This window comes from Scomber scombrus, chromosome 5 (genome assembly GCF_963691925.1).
Source record: "Scomber scombrus chromosome 5, fScoSco1.1, whole genome shotgun sequence".
NCBI lineage: Eukaryota > Metazoa > Chordata > Actinopteri > Scombriformes > Scombridae > Scomber > Scomber scombrus.
This window is the reverse complement of record NC_084974.1, coordinates 27333008-27353949: the sequence shown is the minus strand read 5'-3', so window position 1 is coordinate 27353949 and position 20942 is coordinate 27333008. Positions and strand designations below refer to the sequence as shown.

The following is a 20942-nucleotide window of genomic DNA, read 5'->3' as shown; positions in this document are numbered from 1 at the left end:
ACAGTATTATTTTTCTTACCTTAAGGCTTAGTGCCATCAACTCACATGGTGCGCTCCAGGCTTAGCACCCCTCTCCCCCTCCGTTATTCTGACTGTCCCCGGTTCAATGTCACTGATATCACTCAGACACTTCCGAGTCTGTTCTGCTTTGGCTTGAGCAAAGAAGATTCACATGGGAAATGCTTGTTAGGGCCGATGTTCCTGCAATATTAAATTGTTCACTCATAGCTGAAGGAAACAGTTAAGCTTTCACTAGAGACACAGAGCAGTGCATCCTCACTATTGAAAATAACGAGAGAGAGAAAGAGGGAGGACGTCTCAGTAAATGTGCAACCTTAAGCCATTCCGCAACAGAGTGCTGCCATCACATGTAATGCTTTTGGGTTAAAAAGTCCTTTGCTGTCCTCAATGCCCCCGTTCAATGTCACTGTTATCAAATGCACCCTAAATATACTACATGTCCTCTTCAGAGTTCAGTGTCCCTGTTCTCAATGAGATACTCAACAACTCTGACACACAAACACAGTTACTACATAAGATTAGCATGAAGGCGGAACAAATGAGACCGACCTTTTCCTTTTGTTTTTGGGGGAATTACAGTTTATAAAATGTTCTTGTGGCTTTATTAATAGTAGCCAGTAAGTCACTGGTATTCAGGGAAAGAGTTGCAGAGCATCTCGACTACAATCCATTCATTACTTACTTTTTTATAACTCCTGATTTACAGTAATGACTTATTAGAAAGTGAGTAAATCTGAATGTCCACAGCATCCAGCTGCATGGTATTATGTTTGTGCTACGGCTCAGTTACAGCTGTGTCAGTGTCCACAGGAAACATTTCAGAGTGTTCACACGCATTTCTAATTAAGTTTTTGATGAAATTTTAATGTTGTACAAACATAAATATTTCCATGGGGTAACAGATGCTTTGTGACTTTACTTCTCTCAGTTCAATTAGTGTGCTTCTCATATCTAAACATCATGAATAGCATTTATACATTAACCTGCGCCCACTGTACACCAGTAAAATGTATCAACTCATATTTTTCTGTCTGTTTTAGCCCCATGTTCTCACTAGGACAGCTTTTTCTCACCCAGCTCTGATCATTAACCTGAAAACCTGGAAATGAGACCAACAATATGATGAACTCTGCTGGAATAGAACACACACAGATAACTACAGAGGTTTAACAGACCGAGTCTGTATCACCCTCTTCTTGTCTGACCCTACTCAGTCTGTCTCTCTGACTAATTACCACCATGGAAAAATGTGTTTATATTGTGTAGATATTATATATTCAATTGGCAAAATAAAGATGGCTCTAGCACATAAAGCAGAGTGCAGAAAGGAGCTGAGATGAGTCATGAGTTTCTCACTTCATAACAGGCCATCTGGTCCGCACTTATAACTGTGAGAAATGTATTGATAAAGGATTTGACCTCTGCAATAATCCATCAAAAGGTCTCCTTGTAAATGACTTACTGTTAATGTAAATTACATGTTCACTTTATAATACCATTAGCTACAACCTACTATATATTCCCCTTCTATAGTAAGTCTAATTTAAAGTGCTACTAAATTTGTTTCACTGTAGTCATTTCTGGGCAGCCACATATTCCCAGACAGAGAGTTCACAGAAGTGATGGTGGGATGCCAGTTAAACATTGCTTACTCATTCAAAAAGGCCAAAAGTGGATCCATAACTCATGAAGTGCATTTGAAAAAAGAGTCTCTCTTGTCGATGTTAACTTTGATGTAGTGAGCGTGGACGGGAGGAAGCAGCGCAGTCATAAAACCATCTCCAGGTTGTGTGGGTAGCAAGTGGGAGGTTATAGCAGTCTTGATTCTGGGGCTGTGAGACAGAAATTAGTTTTTTTTTTTTTCATTATGACTGATCCATGTATGGAAATCAAATATTCCTGCACCCTTTGTGCCCCAGAAAAAAATTAAATAAAATAAATAAAGAAGCCTGAAGCATAGCCACCCATGCATCTCAGCAACTTTACAATGACTCAGTGTTTAAAAAAATAAAATAAAATAGTAGACAGAAAAGGTGTGTGTGTGTGTTGTTCCTGAAGTGTGTGCTCTTTTTTTAATTACCAAACCATTTGAAGGCCATCAGTCACATTCAGTTCATCTACAATGGCCAGATGTCAGAAATCTGAGTAAGCAGTGATGCTTCATCACTATTATAAACTTTTTGACTTTGTGAACATCACTCCCAGCACTCCATGACAGCGTCTGACCTTTAGTATCTTAGGAGACTCATCATGAATGAGTAATCATAAAAGGTCAAACAGTCACATTTAAAACCTGAACCTATAGCCCTCATGTCAGAGCTCTGTCAGGGACTCTTCTTCTGTCTTCTTCAGCATCTTTCTCACCTTCCCTAACCTCTCTTTTCCAAATCATTCACATTCTCCGTCTGTCCTTAAACCCTTCATCCATCCGGCACTTTCTTACATTATTTTTTTTCCCCTTTTATCCTCTTTCTGTTCCCTTACCTCTGCAAAAAAACCTCTCTCAGCCTGGCCTTCCTCCACTTTATTTAAAATCACCCTCCAGTGCCCACAGCAGTTCTAACAGAGATTGTTTCCCCGTCTGGACTCAGCAGAGACCAGTATAGAGAAAGAACATGCTGTTCATTTTCTCTGTCATTCCTCTTTTCCAAATCCCTTCTCTGTTTCCTTCACTGTCCGTTCAACCTTCATTCTTAAATCTGAATATATTCTGACATATTGTGGATTATATACAGGTAACAGCCCTGATGTGACCAATCCACCTTTTTTTCTTTGCGGCCACTATAAAATTCACAGTCTCCATTACCACTTAAGTCAAGGCGGACTGCCAACTCAGTTTTTAGTGCCTCAGCAAACATAAAAACGACCTTAAAGAGCTGGTCTGCAGATTATAAAATGTTGCAGAAAGTGAACACAGTTATACGATCAACAGAACGAGCATCAGGAGAGAAATATTGCATCATTATGTTCTTATGTAGTTGTACTCGAGAACAAAAAGGTTATTTTGGCTTAAATTGTGTTTCTTTTCCAGGTTTTCTGCCTTTTTTACTGCCACTCAGAACCTTTGCCAAAACATTTATATCACTTCAACATAATAATACAAGCTGTAATTTTTCTCTGGATCACTGAAACTCTGTCCTTGCTGCAGCGTAGGTCAAAAATCACTCTGTCACCTCCAGCTGGCTCTGGTTCGTGCTGGACAACAAATCCTTTGTCAGTACAACACCAAATAATTCATATCAGTGTTTTGCTGATCTGGTCACAAAGTCACACTAGCAGTGGTTCAGCATCTAAAATGACTTTAAACTATCTTAAAGTGAAACTACATTATTAAGCTTAATGCTGTAAGACTTCATGCTGCAGTATAAGAATGTATTGCTTTGCTATTTAATGTAAAGATGTGTTGTTTTTAAGTCTTTTGAACAGCAAATGCTGTTAATTTATGAAGTCAGGACAGTTTGAAGGTATCTTCTAATAGATCACATTACCTCAATTCAAGCATCTCTTCATTGGCTTCCTGTTTAAATTGATTTTAAGATATCGCTGATCGTGTTCAATTACAGTGCATCCGAAAAGTATTCACACCCCTTCACTTCCCCCACATTTTGCTATGTTACAGCCTTATTCTACAATGGATTCAATTCCTTTTTTCTCATCAATCTAAACACAATATCCATAATGACAAAGTGAAAAAGGGTTTTTAGAATTTTTTGCAAATGTATTTATTTATTTATTGTTTTGCTTTATTTAAGTTTAATACTTATTTAAGTGTGGTGCTTTCATCACGTCCAACAAAGCACTGATTTAAATATATGAACTCAAGTGTGTTACTATTTTATCATTATCACACTTAACTGCGACCCAGTTTGCGCTGGTTGCAGTGAGAAAGTTGAAACAACACCTCCGCTGTCTGTCACCATTCACACTGCAACACACACACACACACACACACACACACACACACACACACACACACACACACACACACACACACATACTAAGCAGGCATATTGTATACACAACAGCTGACAATCAGATTTGATGCACATACTGTATGTAAACAAAAAACAAATAAGCGGCGTATGCACAAACACATTTTCACACACACACACACACACACACACACACACACTCATAAAACCAACTCATGCGCGCATTTAAATCTGCAGGGAAATGATGGTGAAATTCACTTAAGGTCTCCATGTAATAAAACTCACCACAGAGAAATTGGATCTCGGCCTGATGATTTATGGTACCCTTGTTTCTTAAAGTACACACACAAACACACACAAAGAAACACAAACAAACAGGCAGCTTTCCAGAAGGAGCGCTTATTAATTAAAGAGGAATGAATGAGAAGAGGAAGTTGACATTACTGTACATCATGGAGTCAAATTATTTCTCATAGATAATTACACTGTGACGCCACTCGCTCAATAAAGTCTGTGCATCAACAAACTCACAGTACAGGTTCAGTTTTAGACACCATGCTGCACTGCTGTTCATATGTTAAAACCCTACATCCACCCCATCATCCACCTGAGTTCCTCAAAGAGAGAAATTATTCCTGTAGCACCTCCCCCACTTCCAGTTGTGCAGACTTTGGTGTATCTTTGCAGACAGTGACAAAGCAGAGCTCAGATGCCAAATATCAGCTCTGTACATATATTCTGCATTCATGTAACCAAACTGAAATAGTTCTATATGCTGAATAGTAGAGTATGAATACAGTGAATTGCATTGCTGTGTAATCATTTGTAATTTAAATAATTGTAGCACAAAAGAAAGAAAATGTGTCTTCCAAAGAGAGAAACTCAACTTATAACAAACAAATATAACACGCCTTAATGACAGTTTTACTTTAAAACCATTTTTTTATTTGTTTTTATTAATTTGATGAAGGAAGATGTAACGCCTTTAGTTTACACCTCTATTAGGTTGTGGTCTGTTGTGGTGAATTGTGTCTCGTACTTGCTATTTTTTAATTATGTATACACATATTTTAATGAAATATAACGTCATAAAGGACATTTATTTCCTTTATGATGTGCCTTTTTTTCTTCTTTGATAACAGTTTTAATAAACACCCGATTCTGAAGCTGTGTAGACGCATAAATTATATTGATATTGAAGATGTTGATATGCAAGGACGCTGCAGATTACCTTGGCAGAAGATTGATTTTCACCTAAATTGAAACAGGAATGAAAACTAATTCTGAACACTGGCCTTTCTCTCTGTGTGTGTGTGTGTGTGTGTGTGTGTGTGTGTGTGTGTGTGTGTGTGTGTGTGTGTGTGTGTGTGTGTGTGTGTGTGTGTGTGTGTGTGTGTGTGTGTGTGTGTGTGTGTGTGTGTGTGTGTGTGTGTGTGTGTGTGTGCGTGCGTGTGTGTGTTTCTGTGTGTGTGTGTGTTTCTGTGTGTGTGCATGATTTCTTGCCAGGTTGCAGAGCAGCTAATGTCCATTGCCTATGAGAGTGGAGTCAACCTGTTCGACACAGCTGAGGTCTACGCGGGTGGCAGGTGGGTGTCATATGAGCCTCCCAGTTCAGCTGAGCTCATAACAACCTATTCATCAGTCTAGTGTGATTAGGTGCAGATGTTTGGCCCCAGTGTGTCTCCCAAAGTCCAGCAAGTATTAGCATTCATGAACCGGAGTGCTTCATACAGACACATTTAGACTCCATTTACAGCTGATAATAGCATGTGATCTGCATCTGGATACACATGCACAGTTTTTAGGCTGCAGATCTAGTTATTTTGATACTTTGCTTAAAGTAACCTGAGCTGTACCTTCAGTTATTGTTCAAATATTTAAAGTATAAAATAAAAAGATTGAGCCAGAAATGTAGGTTCATATTTAGGTTTATAGCATTTATGCATCACAGTGTGAACAAGCTGACAACCCTCACAATGAACTTATCAACTAAATAAGATGCCATTTAAACAGTCTGACACTAGGAAAATATTAATGAACAACTTTCCACCCATTTATAGTTTTATCAGGGAAAGATTGTTATTATTATCTCAATAAGTTCAATTTAGTACATTTAGAAAACTGGAGAAATAGAAATGTTGTAATGTTCAGTTACAGTGGAGTTGGACCTTTCTACTGTTAATCCCTTCCACAACAACACTTTGGATTTCCTGTGGCTCCATCATAGTACTAAATCTGCAAGAATATACTACGAAACTATTCTGAAATGTGGAAATTAAAATAGTCAATTGAGGGCTGTCCTAGTCTTTCTTTTTCATTATTTACGGATCCAGCACCCAGTTTTCATGGTATTATCATGAGTTGAGCGTGTTGTATCTTGTTTTTATTCATCATGTGTTGCCACTTGTGGTATTAAAAGTAGTCAATGACCTTTTGAATGCACCATCTAACTGCCTGTCAGCAAACCAACTGTTTTTCCTTCTTTTTTTAATGCACTAGGGGCTCTTTCGTTTATTAGACAATAAATTGTGGGGCTGATGTGGTAGAGGGGAGTGTTTATGAATTCAAACTGCAATTTAATAACGACACCTCATTTGTGTTGCCTTGCAGGGCCGAAATCATTCTAGGAAACATTATCAAGAAGAAATGCTGGAGGTAATGATGACATTAATGTGTGTGCGACTGTGTTTGCTTCATCATTTGACTTCTGGGAGTGAGACAGAGGGATTGTGTGTGTGTGTGCGTGCGTGCGTGCGTGCGTGCGTGCGTGCGTGCGTGCGTGCGTGTGTGTGTGTGTACAGTATGAAAGAAAGACAAAGGAAGGTGACAAAGAGACAAACACACGGCACATGAAATGCTTTCTGTACTCAAATATTCCCTTTATGGAGTTGTTTAAACATCTACATGAACAGTTTTTATAATTGATCAACTGTTGGAAACAGTGTGATGAGAGTTAACATCAAAGGAAATTAAATGATCTACTGCGTGTGTGTGCATGCATGTTACTATATATTCTCAGATTTGGAAAAAGTAGATTTGTGGTATCAGCTGTGTGTTTTCTGATATTGATACTAGCTGAAATACTGCTGACATGAAACATGATATTTAGGACAAACAGAACAGATTCATTTCTCAATCAATTGTCACCTCTAAATTTTTCTGTCATCACACCAAACTTAAAAATGAGTCTTAAATGTCATCTGAAATTAGCTGAAAGGAACAGGAAGTAGTCTTTTTAATGTGTCAGGATGAAGCAGCTCTAACTTGGGAACATTTAGCTGCTACTCTCGTCTCGCTGTGCCAGCTACTTGTTCCATCATTACGCAGCTTAGTGTCATGTACTGAGCTGACTACATTACACCATTAGGCGGTTTGATGCTGGTGCAGTGAAGACACGCTGAACCCTCCTGACATCTCAGCCTCTGAATGTCGTCATGAGTTTGCAGAGGACAGATTTACAGTATAAGTGGATGAAAGACCTGACAGTGCTGAGGGATTCTTTTTTTTTTTTTTTTTTTTTTTTTGCTGCTGATTCAGCTTTGATGTGAAATTTGCAGTGAAACAAATGTACAGCGACACGTGTACCTGTCAGCACTACTTGTTTCTTTAATATCCTTGGTTGTCAAAGAGTAAAAGTGGCAACTATTAAGACTGAATACACAGCAGAGAGGTATATTGGTTTGTCACATATCTAAAATCTACAGAAGCTTGTCAGTGTGATCTCCCACGTTTAATTAGTAACTTTGAGTTTCAAAATTTAGCAGAGCGCCACATGCAGGCTGTAACCAAAACGTCTTCAGCAATATGTGGGAGGCCTATTCACACCTGTTGCATGTACTGTGCTAATGATTAGTCCAACAGTTAGAGGAGAGGACGAGGCTCAGTCACATAACATCACTTGAAATGAATGTACCAGTGAGTGACAGTGAGAACAACTGACTTTTTAAAAATGTGCAGCTTAGCAGAGGAAGCAGTGCAGCAGTGCAGAGGATAAAGACCTCTATAATGGGACCAGATGTTGTAGCTTCTGTATGTCGCAATAAGAGAAATTAAGCATGTTATTTACCACTGACCCTGCTGCGTCTTACCTTCTGTCTCTCTCTGTGTCTTTCTCTACATTTTCCCAGGAGATCCAGCTTGGTCATAACAACTAAACTCTATTGGGGAGGAAAGTAAGTAAAAAGTAGTAGTTTTCGACAGCTGCTGGCAGAAAAAAGTTTTGTTTTTTTTTTCTCCAAACAAAGTCACTCAATAAATAACAACAAACAATAAAAGCGAAGAAACATATGTCTCATATGATTTGTAGTAAATCAAGCATGTAAATATCCAAGCTAATCAAACATAACAATAATGGAAATACCTGTGTACGCATTGTTTGTGTTTCATCAGAGCAGAGACAGAGAGAGGACTGTCAAGGAAACACATCATTGAAGGTAAGATACCTGAATTGTCCTAAATAAATGTGCTTTTCAACTAGCAAGTACCTTTTTTTGTCAATTGAATCACCTTCCAGTTTCTAACCCCCTGAATTTCTCACCTTCAGGTCTGAAAGGCTCCCTACAAAGGTTGCAGTTGGAGTATGTCGATGTTGTTTTTGCCAACCGCCCTGACAGCAATACTCCCATGGAGGGTGAGTCAGCCAATCAGCATCCAACATTACAGATAAGAAACCAATCCAATCAAAGTGCCATTAATGGGAATGATGCCTCTCAGTATTTTATCTGAATTATATGCTTCTTTAACTCCTTTCATAGTGTTGATTTGTTTTAGTGGTGGAGTGTATCAGCTTTTGTTGTTTTGCAGTAAATTTACAGTTTTTAATCATGTTTTTAATGAGCTGTGACTTGAGATGTGTCACCAGAGTTCGCTGATCAAGTACTAAAACAGCTTTTGTATTCCTGACTGAGTTTAGTTTTATTCCTGCTGTGTCCTCCCTCACTTCCCTGTTCATTATCAAGACATTGCTTATTGATATGCATTGGTGAATAATACATATTATTAAATGAATCATTTATGCCTGCACTCTACAGGTCTAGCTTATTAAGTGAGGGCTTCCTCTCAATAGCTTATTAATTAGTTCTCACAACTACTCTATAATAGGTAAGCTGTATGTGAATTAGGTGCTTTTGCTCTCAGGCTTACACAGTACTCTTTCTCTCCTTCAGTTAGATTCTTAAACTACATTTAATGAAGAATTTAATGAGGTTTTAATGACAACTTAACCTAAAAGAAATCAATAGGTAAAACTAGAGACATCTGCAAAGACCCAGTAACTTAAAGCTCAGATTGTAATCCCAACTCTTAAGTTTGGGATCAATATATTAATACGACTAATGTTAATCTGCTGATAAAGGTTATCAGTGAAAGAATGTATTTTTAACTTTGAAATGATAGTTTGCCGAGTTGCTTATGATTGATGATGGTTATGCCAGGTTTTACATGCTTAGGTTTAACAAAATGATGTATTTTGTACATTTTGTGTAGCTTAACAATTTGCAATGAAGCAGTTCCTCCTGATTTAAAAGTTTTCTAATCCCTCGCCACTTTATTGATTTCTACTCTCCTGCAAACCCAGCTTGCCTTTTTCTTAAATTCACACTTGCTGTTCATTTCCTACTTAATTCCTTCAACTGTAAGATCTGTTGCTCTTCCTCTCACAAACATGTTTCACGCTCCCTCTCCGTCTCTCGTTTGTTTTATTGGCCGGAAATTGAGCCAAGTAGCATTTAATGCGAGCACAGTGTTGCAGCATGTTGCTGAAGAGAGGTCATGCTGGGCGGCAGGAGGGCAGGGAGAGGGCTGGAGGACGAGAGCAGCAAAAGAAAGAGATAGAATTGTTTACTTGTTTCATACTGTGCTATTTTCTTTGGCAGGATGGTATTCAGTAAGGCATCTGTGTTTCAGGTTGTTAATTATCACTTGCCAGATTGTTCTGTTTTAAACAGGGGACTAAAAAAACCTGCCCTCTCAAGTGTCCTGACGTCTGTGTGATTATACATTTAGTTGCAGATCTATTCCTGAACGTCTCCTCCCTCTATGTCTCCATCCTTGCCATTCTGTTGCAAACCTTTTCTTTTCCCTGTGTGTTTTTCTTCAACCTTCCTCTCCTTCATATTCTGCTGTCTTGCCAAGAACCAGTTAGGCAGAGTCCTGCCACGGTGAGAGATTGCAGTATAATTAGAGTGAGCACAGCACGATGATGAATAACTTTAATGACAGTCCGAATCTGAGTTTTTGTTGGCCCTGATTGCTGTTGGCTGGCACAGTCAGCAGTGTTGGAGCTAATTGCATCATTAAAAATGCAGTGGCTTGAACGTGATCAGAGGGAGTTGGTGTGTGAACTTGTCAGTTTGTCTCCAGAGTCGTTAGAAATTGGTGATGAGCCGTCAACAGGTATGAGAGACTTTAGGAGGCAAGTTTTTTTTTTCTTCTTCATCCCTGCTCATGCTTGTGCTCTTTCAAGGCTGGAATTTATTTCTAGTTTTTCTCTGTATATTTCTTGTCTTTCAGATTGTGGCTTTTTTATGACAGCAGACCAATTACTTCTTCTAACACTTGATTTCTCATTCAATCTGTGTTTCTACTTCTTTATATTAGACTGTTTGTTTGCAGAGTTTCATTTAGCGTCTTCTTCTCCATGGCTCTCTTTTTATCAGGGTGACTTTTTTCAATTCAGAATATATGATGTAGTTTTATGATGTAGCAGTTTAAAGAGCGAGTGTCCTGGGTGAGATGGGTCCCTGAGGATATGGAGAGCTTTTCTGAAACAGCGGGAACTGTACAGATCTTCCAGGGAGGGGAGAGGGGCAGCAGATAATCTTTTGGGCTGTGGTGATGACCCTCTGGAGCGCTATCCTGTCTGCAGCTGTGCAGCTAGAGAGCCACACACACATGCAGTAGGTCAAAATGCTCTCTATGGAGCAACGATAAAAGGACACAAGCAGTTTTTGTGTGAGCTGGTTATTCCTGAGTACTCTCAGGAAGTACAATCTCTGCTGTGCCTTCTTGATGATAGCAGTGGTGTTGATGCTCCAGGTCAGGTCATCCACACAGTCCCCCCTGATGAACAGGGCGGAGTGTCCGTTTTATTTCTCCTGTAGTCTATGACCAGCTCCCAGTGCCATGTTATTTACTGTGCACCACACTGACAACTGCTCCACCTCGTCCAGGTATGCAGACTCATCCCCCAAAGAGATGAGCCCCATCACAGTAGTATCATCAGCCAACTTGATGATGCTGTTGTTGTAGTGGGCGGGGGGTGCAGTGGTGGGTGTTGAGTCCTTTAACTTTTAAAATGACTGCTATACCAATAGTGAGGAAACGCAGGGATGTTTTTTTTATAGGCTTTGCACACAACAAGATTTATTTTTGTGTCCTTGAAGTCTCAGTAACAAAACAGACTCGACCGCTTTGTTGAATACATTTTGAATGAGTTTCAGGTTGATCCAGTGGGAACAGTTGTGTTTGTTTAGAGAGCTGAATTTGGGAAGGATTTTGGTGAGGCGGGCATTTCAGGATAAATGTTAGAGCTTTTTCGAAAGACACATTTTCCCATTCTCTTCAATGAGAAAGTGTGTCCAAACTTTTGACTGGCACTGTATATGTTTTTTGTGCAATACAAGAGGGTTTTACTGTCAATAAATCAAATGCTCTATGTTGTTCTAACTGACTGACATGATGTTGGTTTGTGTATGTCTCTACCTGACATGATGTTGGTTTGTGTATGTCTCTACAGAGATTGTTCGGGCCATGACCTACCTGATCAACCAAGGTATGGCAATGTACTGGGGGACGTCTCGGTGGACGGCCATGGAGATCATGGTAAGCAGCAAAGAGCTTTTACACTATAATTGTGTTGTAAGTCATCATTTATGAGAATCACAAATATCTTCTTGGGTGACCACTGAATAACACTTCAGCACAATTTTCCACATTGTAAGAAAGAAATAACAGAGGGCAGCTTGTTTCCATGGCAAAACTGCCATTTGAAAACTGTTTATGTGTCCTAGGAGGAATAATGATTTTGTGATACATAAAATAAAACAGGTTGAAGCCAGACATGCTAATTATAAGAAGCAATCCAATTTCTATACCATAACAGCTTGAGAAGCAAGAGTAAGACTTTTAACACACCAGGAAATGGAAGAAAAATGGAAAGAAAGTGGAAGTCTGAGGAAAAACAGGAGGTGTTCCCACTGAGACACAGTGGTGTCCTCCGGCTTTGTTTCCTCCTCCTGTCAGAAACAGTTTGGACCACAGAAACGAAATGAACACAGGCCTAAAGTGACATTCAAGGAGCTAATACTCATTCCCTCCTTTCTCATATCCTCTCACCCTAACCCTCCCCTCCAACCACAGTGTGATGTGTTGACATCCTCTCTCTGCAAATCACGTTGAAAAGGAGCTGATATCTTTGTAGAACACAAGCCTAGATGAAAGCAGTGGAATTTAGATAGCATCAATAATGAAGGGCGAGGTGGAGGTGGAGGGGGGTCTGGAGTGGGTTGGTGTATGTGATAAGGAAGCAGTACAGTATACACACACACATGCACACACACATCGACTCAAAGCACATGACATGAGTTGTTCAGCAGGGCAACTTGTAATTTGTAAGTTGAGCGATGGCACCTACATTAGCCTTGCGTTACGCTGAATAGATTCCCCCTGCTATCATTCTCTCATCCTGACATGTACAGGAGATGTACACATAAAAGAATAGTTAAGCACTGCGTGTGTGTGTGTGTGTGTGTGTGTGTGTGTGTGTGTGTGTGTGTGTGTGTGTGTGTGTGTGTGTGTGTGTGTGTGTGTGTGTGTGTGTGTGTGTGTGTGTGTGTGTGTGTGTGTGTGTTTCCCCTGGTATATGTTCTTAAAGGACACATGGAAATCCAGATAAGAAAGGATATAAGGAAATTTGAATATGATGCCTTGGAGAGTTGTGATATGGAATATTGATTTGAGGACTTACTTTGAGTTGTGCATTTAAATTTGTGCTATGCTGCCGCAAGCTGATTATCTCGCTCTCATCTCTCCTCTTTGTCGGTCCCGTCGCTGTCTGTTGCTCTGCAACATTTGCTCTACTATTAAGGCTGATTAATGGTATGTTACTTTTGATAAGTGTCGCCCAACAGAAATTAAAGAGTTGTGCGACATTTTCAATTTATGCTTCAGTGAAAGGTTTCAGTCATCTCCAGAGGCTATTTTCCAGCTGGTCTATTTAGTTACATTATATTGTCTCGACCGGGACTAATTAAACAAGAACATTAAAAGTTATCCACAGTTAAAGACTATTGACCATAAATGAGTATGGGCAGCATATCTCCACTTCCTGCCGCTATGCATAAGTGAAGCCTAATTATCTCCTTTCTGGGAGTCTGCACAAAAAGTTAGAGCAGTGGGATGACAGGCCGCAGGACACGCCCCCTCAGCCTACCTCCGCTGTATGATTTTGAGAGGTGCTTTCACAGCTGTCAATCATGATGTCACATACCTAAAATGTCAAGAACCATCTTTGCAAAAGATCTATTTGATGTTTTCTCTATCCTGCAACCAGCCACCAGGGGGCTTCACTTTTGGGGAGCTGTCATGACGTCCATATTTATATTTTGTCAATGTTACAGACCAAAATAGGAAGTTGAGTGAAATCTACAATCTGAACAGCAATGTTAGTAATACTACCAAATCACATTGCATGACAAAGTATGACGGTGTCCATGACAAAACAAAATTCTGCAGGTGTGCGACATGACAGAAAATCCTCTGCAAGATTTCACCACAAATTCAAAGACTGACGATGAAGCTGCAACTCTACAATTTCGACCTGATCTGAACATCAAGTAAGAACATTGTGCTCACTGATGCTTTTCCCAGAGCCACAACCCAGAGTGAAGCACACAGGCAGAGACTGACGTGAATCCCCACATGAACCTGATCAGTGAATCACTACCCGTGTCTGACATGAAATCCAAGCAGATTGCAGATGAAAGACAGAGGCCTACAGAGAGTCATCAAGAATATGAATGAAGGCTGGCCTCGAGGTGAATGTCAGCAGTATAACAACATCAGAGCAGAGCTGAATATTGTCAACCGGCTTCTACTCTGAAACAACAGAAGTGTCATTCCTCAGCCACTGAAACCAGAGATGCTGCACAAGTGGCACCTCAGTATGGAAAAATGGAAGAGAAAAGCCAGAGCAGCCGTTTATTGGCCAGGAATCACATTGATAGGATGATCGCAGGCTGTGAGATCTGTCTGAAGCAATAAGACCTACCAGACGAACCACGGCAGAAAGTTGGGACTGACCTGGAAAAATTACCCGCTGGTGATCGACTACCTTTCAAACGTATCCAGAGATAGAGATGTCACTGTTTTCCGCCATGTCTGCTACTTGTCAGATCAGACACATGATGTCAATCTTTGCAAAGCGTGAAATTCCCCAGATCGTCTACAGTGACAGTGGACCATGCTACAGCTGCAGAGTTCCTGAACTTTGTTTGACTGTCAAACCTGTGACTTAAAGTACGCTCAGTCAAATGGTAAAGCAGAGAAAGGAGTGCATATAGTCAAACAGCTGCTCGAGAACCACGCTTCCCTGCACTGCAGAACATATGAAGCACAAAGAGGTGAAACAAAAAAGCAAACTATGACAAGTCATCGACGATGACATGATGATGAATATTCTGGAGGAAGTCAGTCGAAGATCTTACACCGTCAGAGGAATCGAAGGAGCTTGCTGAAAACACGAGAGACATCACAAGAACAGACAAAGAAGGAAAATTCAGCCTGCGCTCATCAGCTGAACTACCCGCTGAGTAGACACACTCATCACCTGTGCTGAGAAGATCCACACATAGTGTCAAAGCTCCTGACAGGCTGAATCCTTAGAGGAACAGAACTGAGCTCTAGCAGACTCAAAGTGTCCAAATATGGACACTTTTGCATTGAAATGAAGAAAGGACAAAGAAAACGAAAATTGTCTGTTTATGCTGTTTAAAAAAAAGAGTATGTTCATGTTTGTGGTTGACAAAAATAATGTAGTGCAGCTTAAATTTGCTAGATAACTAGTTTTGTTCATAGATTACATCTAAAGAAATGCTGATGGAGTGATGAGTTATTGGAGTTATTAATACTTCCAACCACCTGAGGGCAGCAATGACTTGCATTCCTACCTATGAACTACACTTTAATTGGTTAGACAGCAGGTTTTAGTAGAAGAAAACAGTACATGATTCTGGATGTACATGTTAACTGAGCTTTGCTACGGTAGTTAAAAAATAATTATCTTTATATTAGAAACATTACACCCTACCTTCATTGCTTTTATTCATTTTTCTCTCTGTAGGAAGGAAGCAACCATCAACCTCTTCTCTCTCTTTTTCTCTTTCTCTCTTCAGGAGGCATATTCGGTGGCTAGACAGTTTAATCTGATTCCCCCAGTGTGTGAGCAGGCAGAGTATCATCTCTTCCAGAGGGAGAAAGTAGAAGTGCAACTGCCTGAACTTTACCATAAGATAGGCAAGTTATCATCTTCTTCCTCTTCCTCTTCTTCTCCTTCTTCAGTTTGTCATAAATGTTTAAGAAAGCAAAAAAATAAAACCATATTTAAAAGATGATGCTCATTTTCCATTTTTGAGTTTTAAATATTCTGCCCTTTTTCATCTTCTCATACATTTTCACTTTTCCTGGCACTGCTCTCTCACATTTTTTTCACACCTCCTCTTTCAACGAATCTTTCTAAATCCCCTACTGATTTACCTCCCTACGGTCTCCATGGTGACAGGAGTTGGGGCGATGACGTGGTCACCGCTGGCGTGCGGCATTATCACAGGAAAATATGAAAATGGCATTCCTGAAACTTCCAGGGCCTCCATGAAGGTAAGAAAGCTGATTTAATCTTTATTTTGTTGATGATGTTCTGAATGTAGAAAAATGTAGGTTACATCATCTGAATTAGAGTAAAAATCTTTGATACTATTGTGATTTTACGTATTAAATCCAATCAACTGGTACAGACATCAGGGAGGGAAGCCCAATTTGTTTCTCGATAGCCTCAGTTTTAGTTTGAAATGTTTTTATGTACCTGCAGACTTCAGCACAAATTAGTCTTGGATTGTCAAGAACTTGATAGCGTGTGTGACGGATCAACATTGATTAACTAGTCAGACATACTAGATCTAAAATAGCCTAAATAATTGGGCTGGTTGGGATTTCACTCTGGATTTATGGTTCAGATTTGAGTGCTTCGAGATCTGCAACACTGTAGGTTTTTGTTGTTGTTGTTGTTTAATCTCAGCAGTGTGTCTGCAATGGTCCAACTTTAAAAAAAAAAACAAACATCCTGTCAACAAAAGCAGTTTATTGTGCAGGGCAACAGACAGTAGTCCACTGACAGTTTAGCTCATCACTGATGCAGGAAGGCTCATTAAAGCGCACATTGCATCTCAACACACGTTGGGTTTGACAGCTGATACCGAGTGAAGTGGGCTAAGGAGGTCAGAGGAGGAGGGAATAAACCAAAGGCTGGCCTGATGTGGGTGCAGACAAAACTATGAGGCCATGCCAAAGCATGAACTGTGGAACGAGAGGGAAAATATCCATCTTATTTCCATTCTGAGCCCACGAAACTCAACACATGGGTCAGAGTCCCTGTGGAAGGCTTTCAACACCTCCTTGATTGTACGCCATGACAGTTGTCTTAACACATCAGACAGATGTCCCTAATGATTACTACACACTGGATATGACGTTGATATTTTACACACAGTTGTGAGCAGCAGAAAAGTCGAGCAGTGATCCTTACTCTGTTGTTAAGATATGAACCAGTTGATGCTTTTAGTCAAATCATTGTTTTAGTTTCTCTTTATAAGCTGAATGCTTTTGTGTCGAGTGTTAGTTGAGAAGACTCATACCACTCTCACTTCTGAACGGTAAATATGAAGCTAGAGACAGGAGATGGTTAGCCACACTCAGTTTAGTTTTACTAGAAACAGAAGGAACCAGCTAGCATGACTCCAACAACACCTCTGAAGCTCATTAATTAACACATATATTGTATATCAAGAGTTCAGGAAGTCACTGCTCCCAGCCAGAAACAGTCAGGCACCCCCCCCCACAAAACTGCAACATACTGTTTCATGGATTAAACAAAGGAGATATAACATATTCATTCATTTGCTTTTGTAGGTTAGTTGTAAGGCCGTTAGTAACAGATGCATAGACCGTGTCTGTGGGAGTGTGCCTGTATGTTAGCGTTCAGCTCTGATTGACCTCTGCACATTTATGAAGTGGATTCTTAAAGCCCAAGGATAAGCACAAACTTTTTTGATCCAGCTGAAACATTTTCAAATTGTGTGGAGGCGTCTTTGCATCAATTTGTTTAACCTCAGGCAAATTCATATGTAATCCCGTATTTCCATTGACTGTTTATTGATTTTGTTTGGCAGTTAGTCATTCAGCATGAAACAATTCACATTGCTCACTTAATCCCCTCCCACCCTATATCCCTTCTCCTGCATTGGAGATTGGACATAAAAGAGAAAGTACAGCATTTAAAATAATACATCTATGCAAAATATAACAATGGGTTAAGAGAGAAACTAAAAAATGGATTAGTCATTGCTTAGTAGGACATTTTTACGCCCATTACTCCTTCTTCCCGCAAACCAACAGAGGAGGAAGTGGCTGCATTTATCCTTGCAGCTGAAAGTTCATTAAAACATAATGTCCAAAAGGGTGTTGAGTCAGTGTTTGAATATCAAAGTTTGTTGGGATATCAAACATCATATGAGCCAGCCATATCTTTTCCAGGAATCTAAATTCTGAGGAGTCATTAAGGAGATGAAGTGTTGGATCCATCTGTAAATTTATATTTGTCAAGGTGGAGACTATCTTCTTAGTATCCTGCCAGAAGATGTGAATATTTGGGCAAATTCCAAACCATATGGATGAAAGAGCCAAGTGTATCAGGTGGACAAAATGTGCAATAAGGGACATAAACGATAAGACACAATCCTGCTTCCTCTAAAATTGGCTTCACATTCTGTCTAAAGATACAGTTAGAGAGGCTAGTGGACGGACTTTGTTATCTTTGGAGAATGCCAGGCTAGCTGTTTCCACCTGCTCCCAGTCTGTATGCTAAGCTAAGCTATCCAGCTGCCGGTTCCAGCTTCATATTAAACAAATAGAGTATTATTTTGTATCATCTAACTCTCAGCTCTAACAAATGCAAATAAGCATATTTCCCAAAATGTTAAAATATTCCTTTAGCAGCTGTGTATTTACTGGGAGTTGAATGGCACAATGTCAAACCATCAACTCCAATTTCCAGAGAAACCAGGATGCCTTTTGGACTGATATGTGCTTAAAAAGGGATTAGCTTTCACAGATCAATACAAGATGCCTTTACTGAAATAAATCATTAACTTAAGTCACATCTGTAGCACTTTTTCTAATTCTCAGTTTGTGCAGTCGATATATTAAATGACACAACAAGCCAGGAGAGCTCACAGTTTGTCAGCTCTTACAGCCTCCGCCTCTGCCATGCTTGAGTTTTCTCTTATTCACCTCCCTCCTGTTGACTTTTCTCTCCCTCGTTCCTCGATTATATACTTATGTCTCCATTTTCCTCACCCTCTCGTCCAATCGGCCCCTCTCTCCCACCAGTCGTATCAGTGGCTGAAGGAGAAAATCGTAAGCGAAGATGGAAGAAAACAGCAGGCCAAGCTGAAAGAGCTCAACCACATCGCTGAGAAGCTGAGCTGTACGCTGCCTCAGCTGGCCGTGGGTAAGATTGCCCCACTCCTTTCAACATTTCACTTTCCCTCCAACTTCCCACCAACACATAAACACTCACACTTTTAAAATTGATTTGTGCTTTCAACTGCATTATTAAACCCCCATAACCCTCCTTGCCTGGAGGGTTAAAGTAAATTCACTTAAACATTGAAAATCTGTGTTGCACTTTATAAAAGTGGCTGTGGGTAATATGAAGTCTTTTAACACCACATGTGATAAATAGTTATGTACATTCAGGAAGAGCATGTGAAGGACAGTACAAAAAAAAAAATTGTCATAATGGCCTATGGTAGACAATAGTAAGAAGCAGTGCACCCTCAAGTGGGCGCTTTGTGAATATCAACCTCCATTTCTCTCTCTCTCTCTCTCTCTCTCTCTCTCTCTCTCTCTCTCTCTCTCTCTCTCTCTCTCTCTCTCTCTCTCTCTCTCTCTCTCTCTCTCTCTCTCTCTCTCTCTCTCTCTCTCTCTCTCTCTCTCTCTCTCTCTCTCTCTCTCTCTCTCTCTCTCTCTCTCTCTCTAGCGTGGTGTTTGAGGAATGAAGGGGTGAGCTCAGTCCTGCTGGGAACATCCAACCCTGAACAGCTCACAGAGAACCTCGGGGCCATACAGGTGGGAACATGCAGGAAACGCATTGTGCTGTTTTTACCTGCTGCTTGCTGAGTTTCCTCAACTGTTCACTCAACTATTTTCCACTACTATCGATTTCTAGATCAAAAAACAGCCCCTGGTCTATATCTGAATCTCTGTACTTGTGTTTTTCCTTTTACCTCCCTGTATTTATCGCTTCCTCCCTTTTTTCCAGGTGTACTCAGTCCACTCTCTCTTTCTCTCTCTCTCTTGCTCAGGTCCTTCCTAAGATGACTTCTCATGTGGTGTCTGAGATTGACCACATCCTGGGCAATAGACCGTACAGTAAGAAGGACTACCGTTCTTAGACCAGGTTGGTGGACTACCAAGAGGTCAGCTGTACTTACCTTCTGACCATACTGCTACCATGGACCCACTGATCAATGTTAAAAGTCTGTGGTTCTTTCCTTGTGTCCTCACTCAGCTCCAGCTCACCTCAGCCTGGAGCAGACAGCCTTGCTAAACCTAGCATTGCATAACCTTGTCTGTTTGAGACGTGTCAGATCAGCTCTACCAGGTTCATCTCAGGTCCGGTCCAGCTCAGCCAAGAAACACGCAACAATAAACTCAGCTTTTTGCAGCCTTTGGTCAACTTAGTCCATCAAAACGTTCAGCTCCCAGACCTAGGTGTTAGTCCGTCCAGCACCAACCCATAAAAATATAACTATGCAGCGCTTAGACCAGATAACATCCAGCTCCAGTGCCGTGCTCACAACATTTAGAGCACTCCATCGTGCTTCAACTCCATCCAGGAGCCTCAATTATTGAAAAAAAAAATCAACATTTAGATGCAGAGGTCAATGCTGCTCCTTGTTTTTCTCTTCTTCTCATTCACACATTTCTGCACATCTACAGTTGGGAGCTGAGCAACACACTATGAGTGCAGGAGGATGTTAATTCAAATAATAATATAAAAATAAACTTTAGTTAAATGACACATTTCAAACAAGAAATACAGCTCAAAGTAAAGTCAAGTCAATTTTTATTAATTTTCACAAGGTAAACTCAATGTGCTTCACAACAAATAATCATAATAAAATAAATAACAACACAGTGCAAGTGTAAAACAAGATAAACAAGTCCAATCAACACACACGCACGCACGCACGCACGCACGCACGCACGCACACACGCACGCACGCACGCACACACACACACACACACACACCTAACCAAACACAGTCATAAAAAGAAAAGTTTTTAACCTGCTTTTAAAAGTGGCCACTGATTTGGCGCCTCTTACTATTTCAGGCAGGATATTCCACCTGCCTGGGGCATAAACACAAAAAGCTGCCTCCCCTTCCTTAGTTTTTGTGCGAGGAATAACTAGATTGCTGCTGCCTGTGGATCTGAGGGTTCTTGCTGGTGTGTAACTGATGAGCATGTCTGTTATGTGGTTACAATAAAGAAATTACATGCATAAAAATAGACATAAAATGATCATTAAAAACAGGGATAGAATGTCATGATTAATGTGACATAAGATTGAAAATAAAATCAATTTTTATCTTTATTTTTATGTCGGTGGCAGCATTTTGAGACCATTCATTAATTTACTTATACTAAATAAAC

General features: G+C 40.1%; 1 protein-coding gene across 3 annotated transcripts in view; it reads left to right on the top strand.

Moving 5' to 3' along the window:
• Positions 1-19678, top strand: part of kcnab1a (potassium voltage-gated channel subfamily A regulatory beta subunit 1a) — a 100465-nt gene extending 80787 nt beyond the window's left edge. For 2 of the 3 annotated variants that reach the window (XM_062418952.1, XM_062418953.1), the window contains exons 4-14: positions 5460-5539; positions 6564-6608; positions 8081-8125; positions 8343-8386; positions 8497-8583; positions 11689-11774; positions 15344-15464; positions 15730-15824; positions 18612-18732; positions 19264-19352; positions 19589-19678. In XM_062418952.1, coding sequence (XP_062274936.1) covers positions 5460-5539; positions 6564-6608; positions 8081-8125; positions 8343-8386; positions 8497-8583; positions 11689-11774; positions 15344-15464; positions 15730-15824; positions 18612-18732; positions 19264-19352; positions 19589-19678 — 903 coding nt within the window. The remainder of the gene's footprint in view (positions 1-5459; positions 5540-6563; positions 6609-8080; positions 8126-8342; positions 8387-8496; positions 8584-11688; positions 11775-15343; positions 15465-15729; positions 15825-18611; positions 18733-19263; positions 19353-19588) is intronic. The other variant, XM_062418954.1, reaches the window with a different exon arrangement.
• Positions 19679-20942: the final 1264 nt, after the last annotated feature.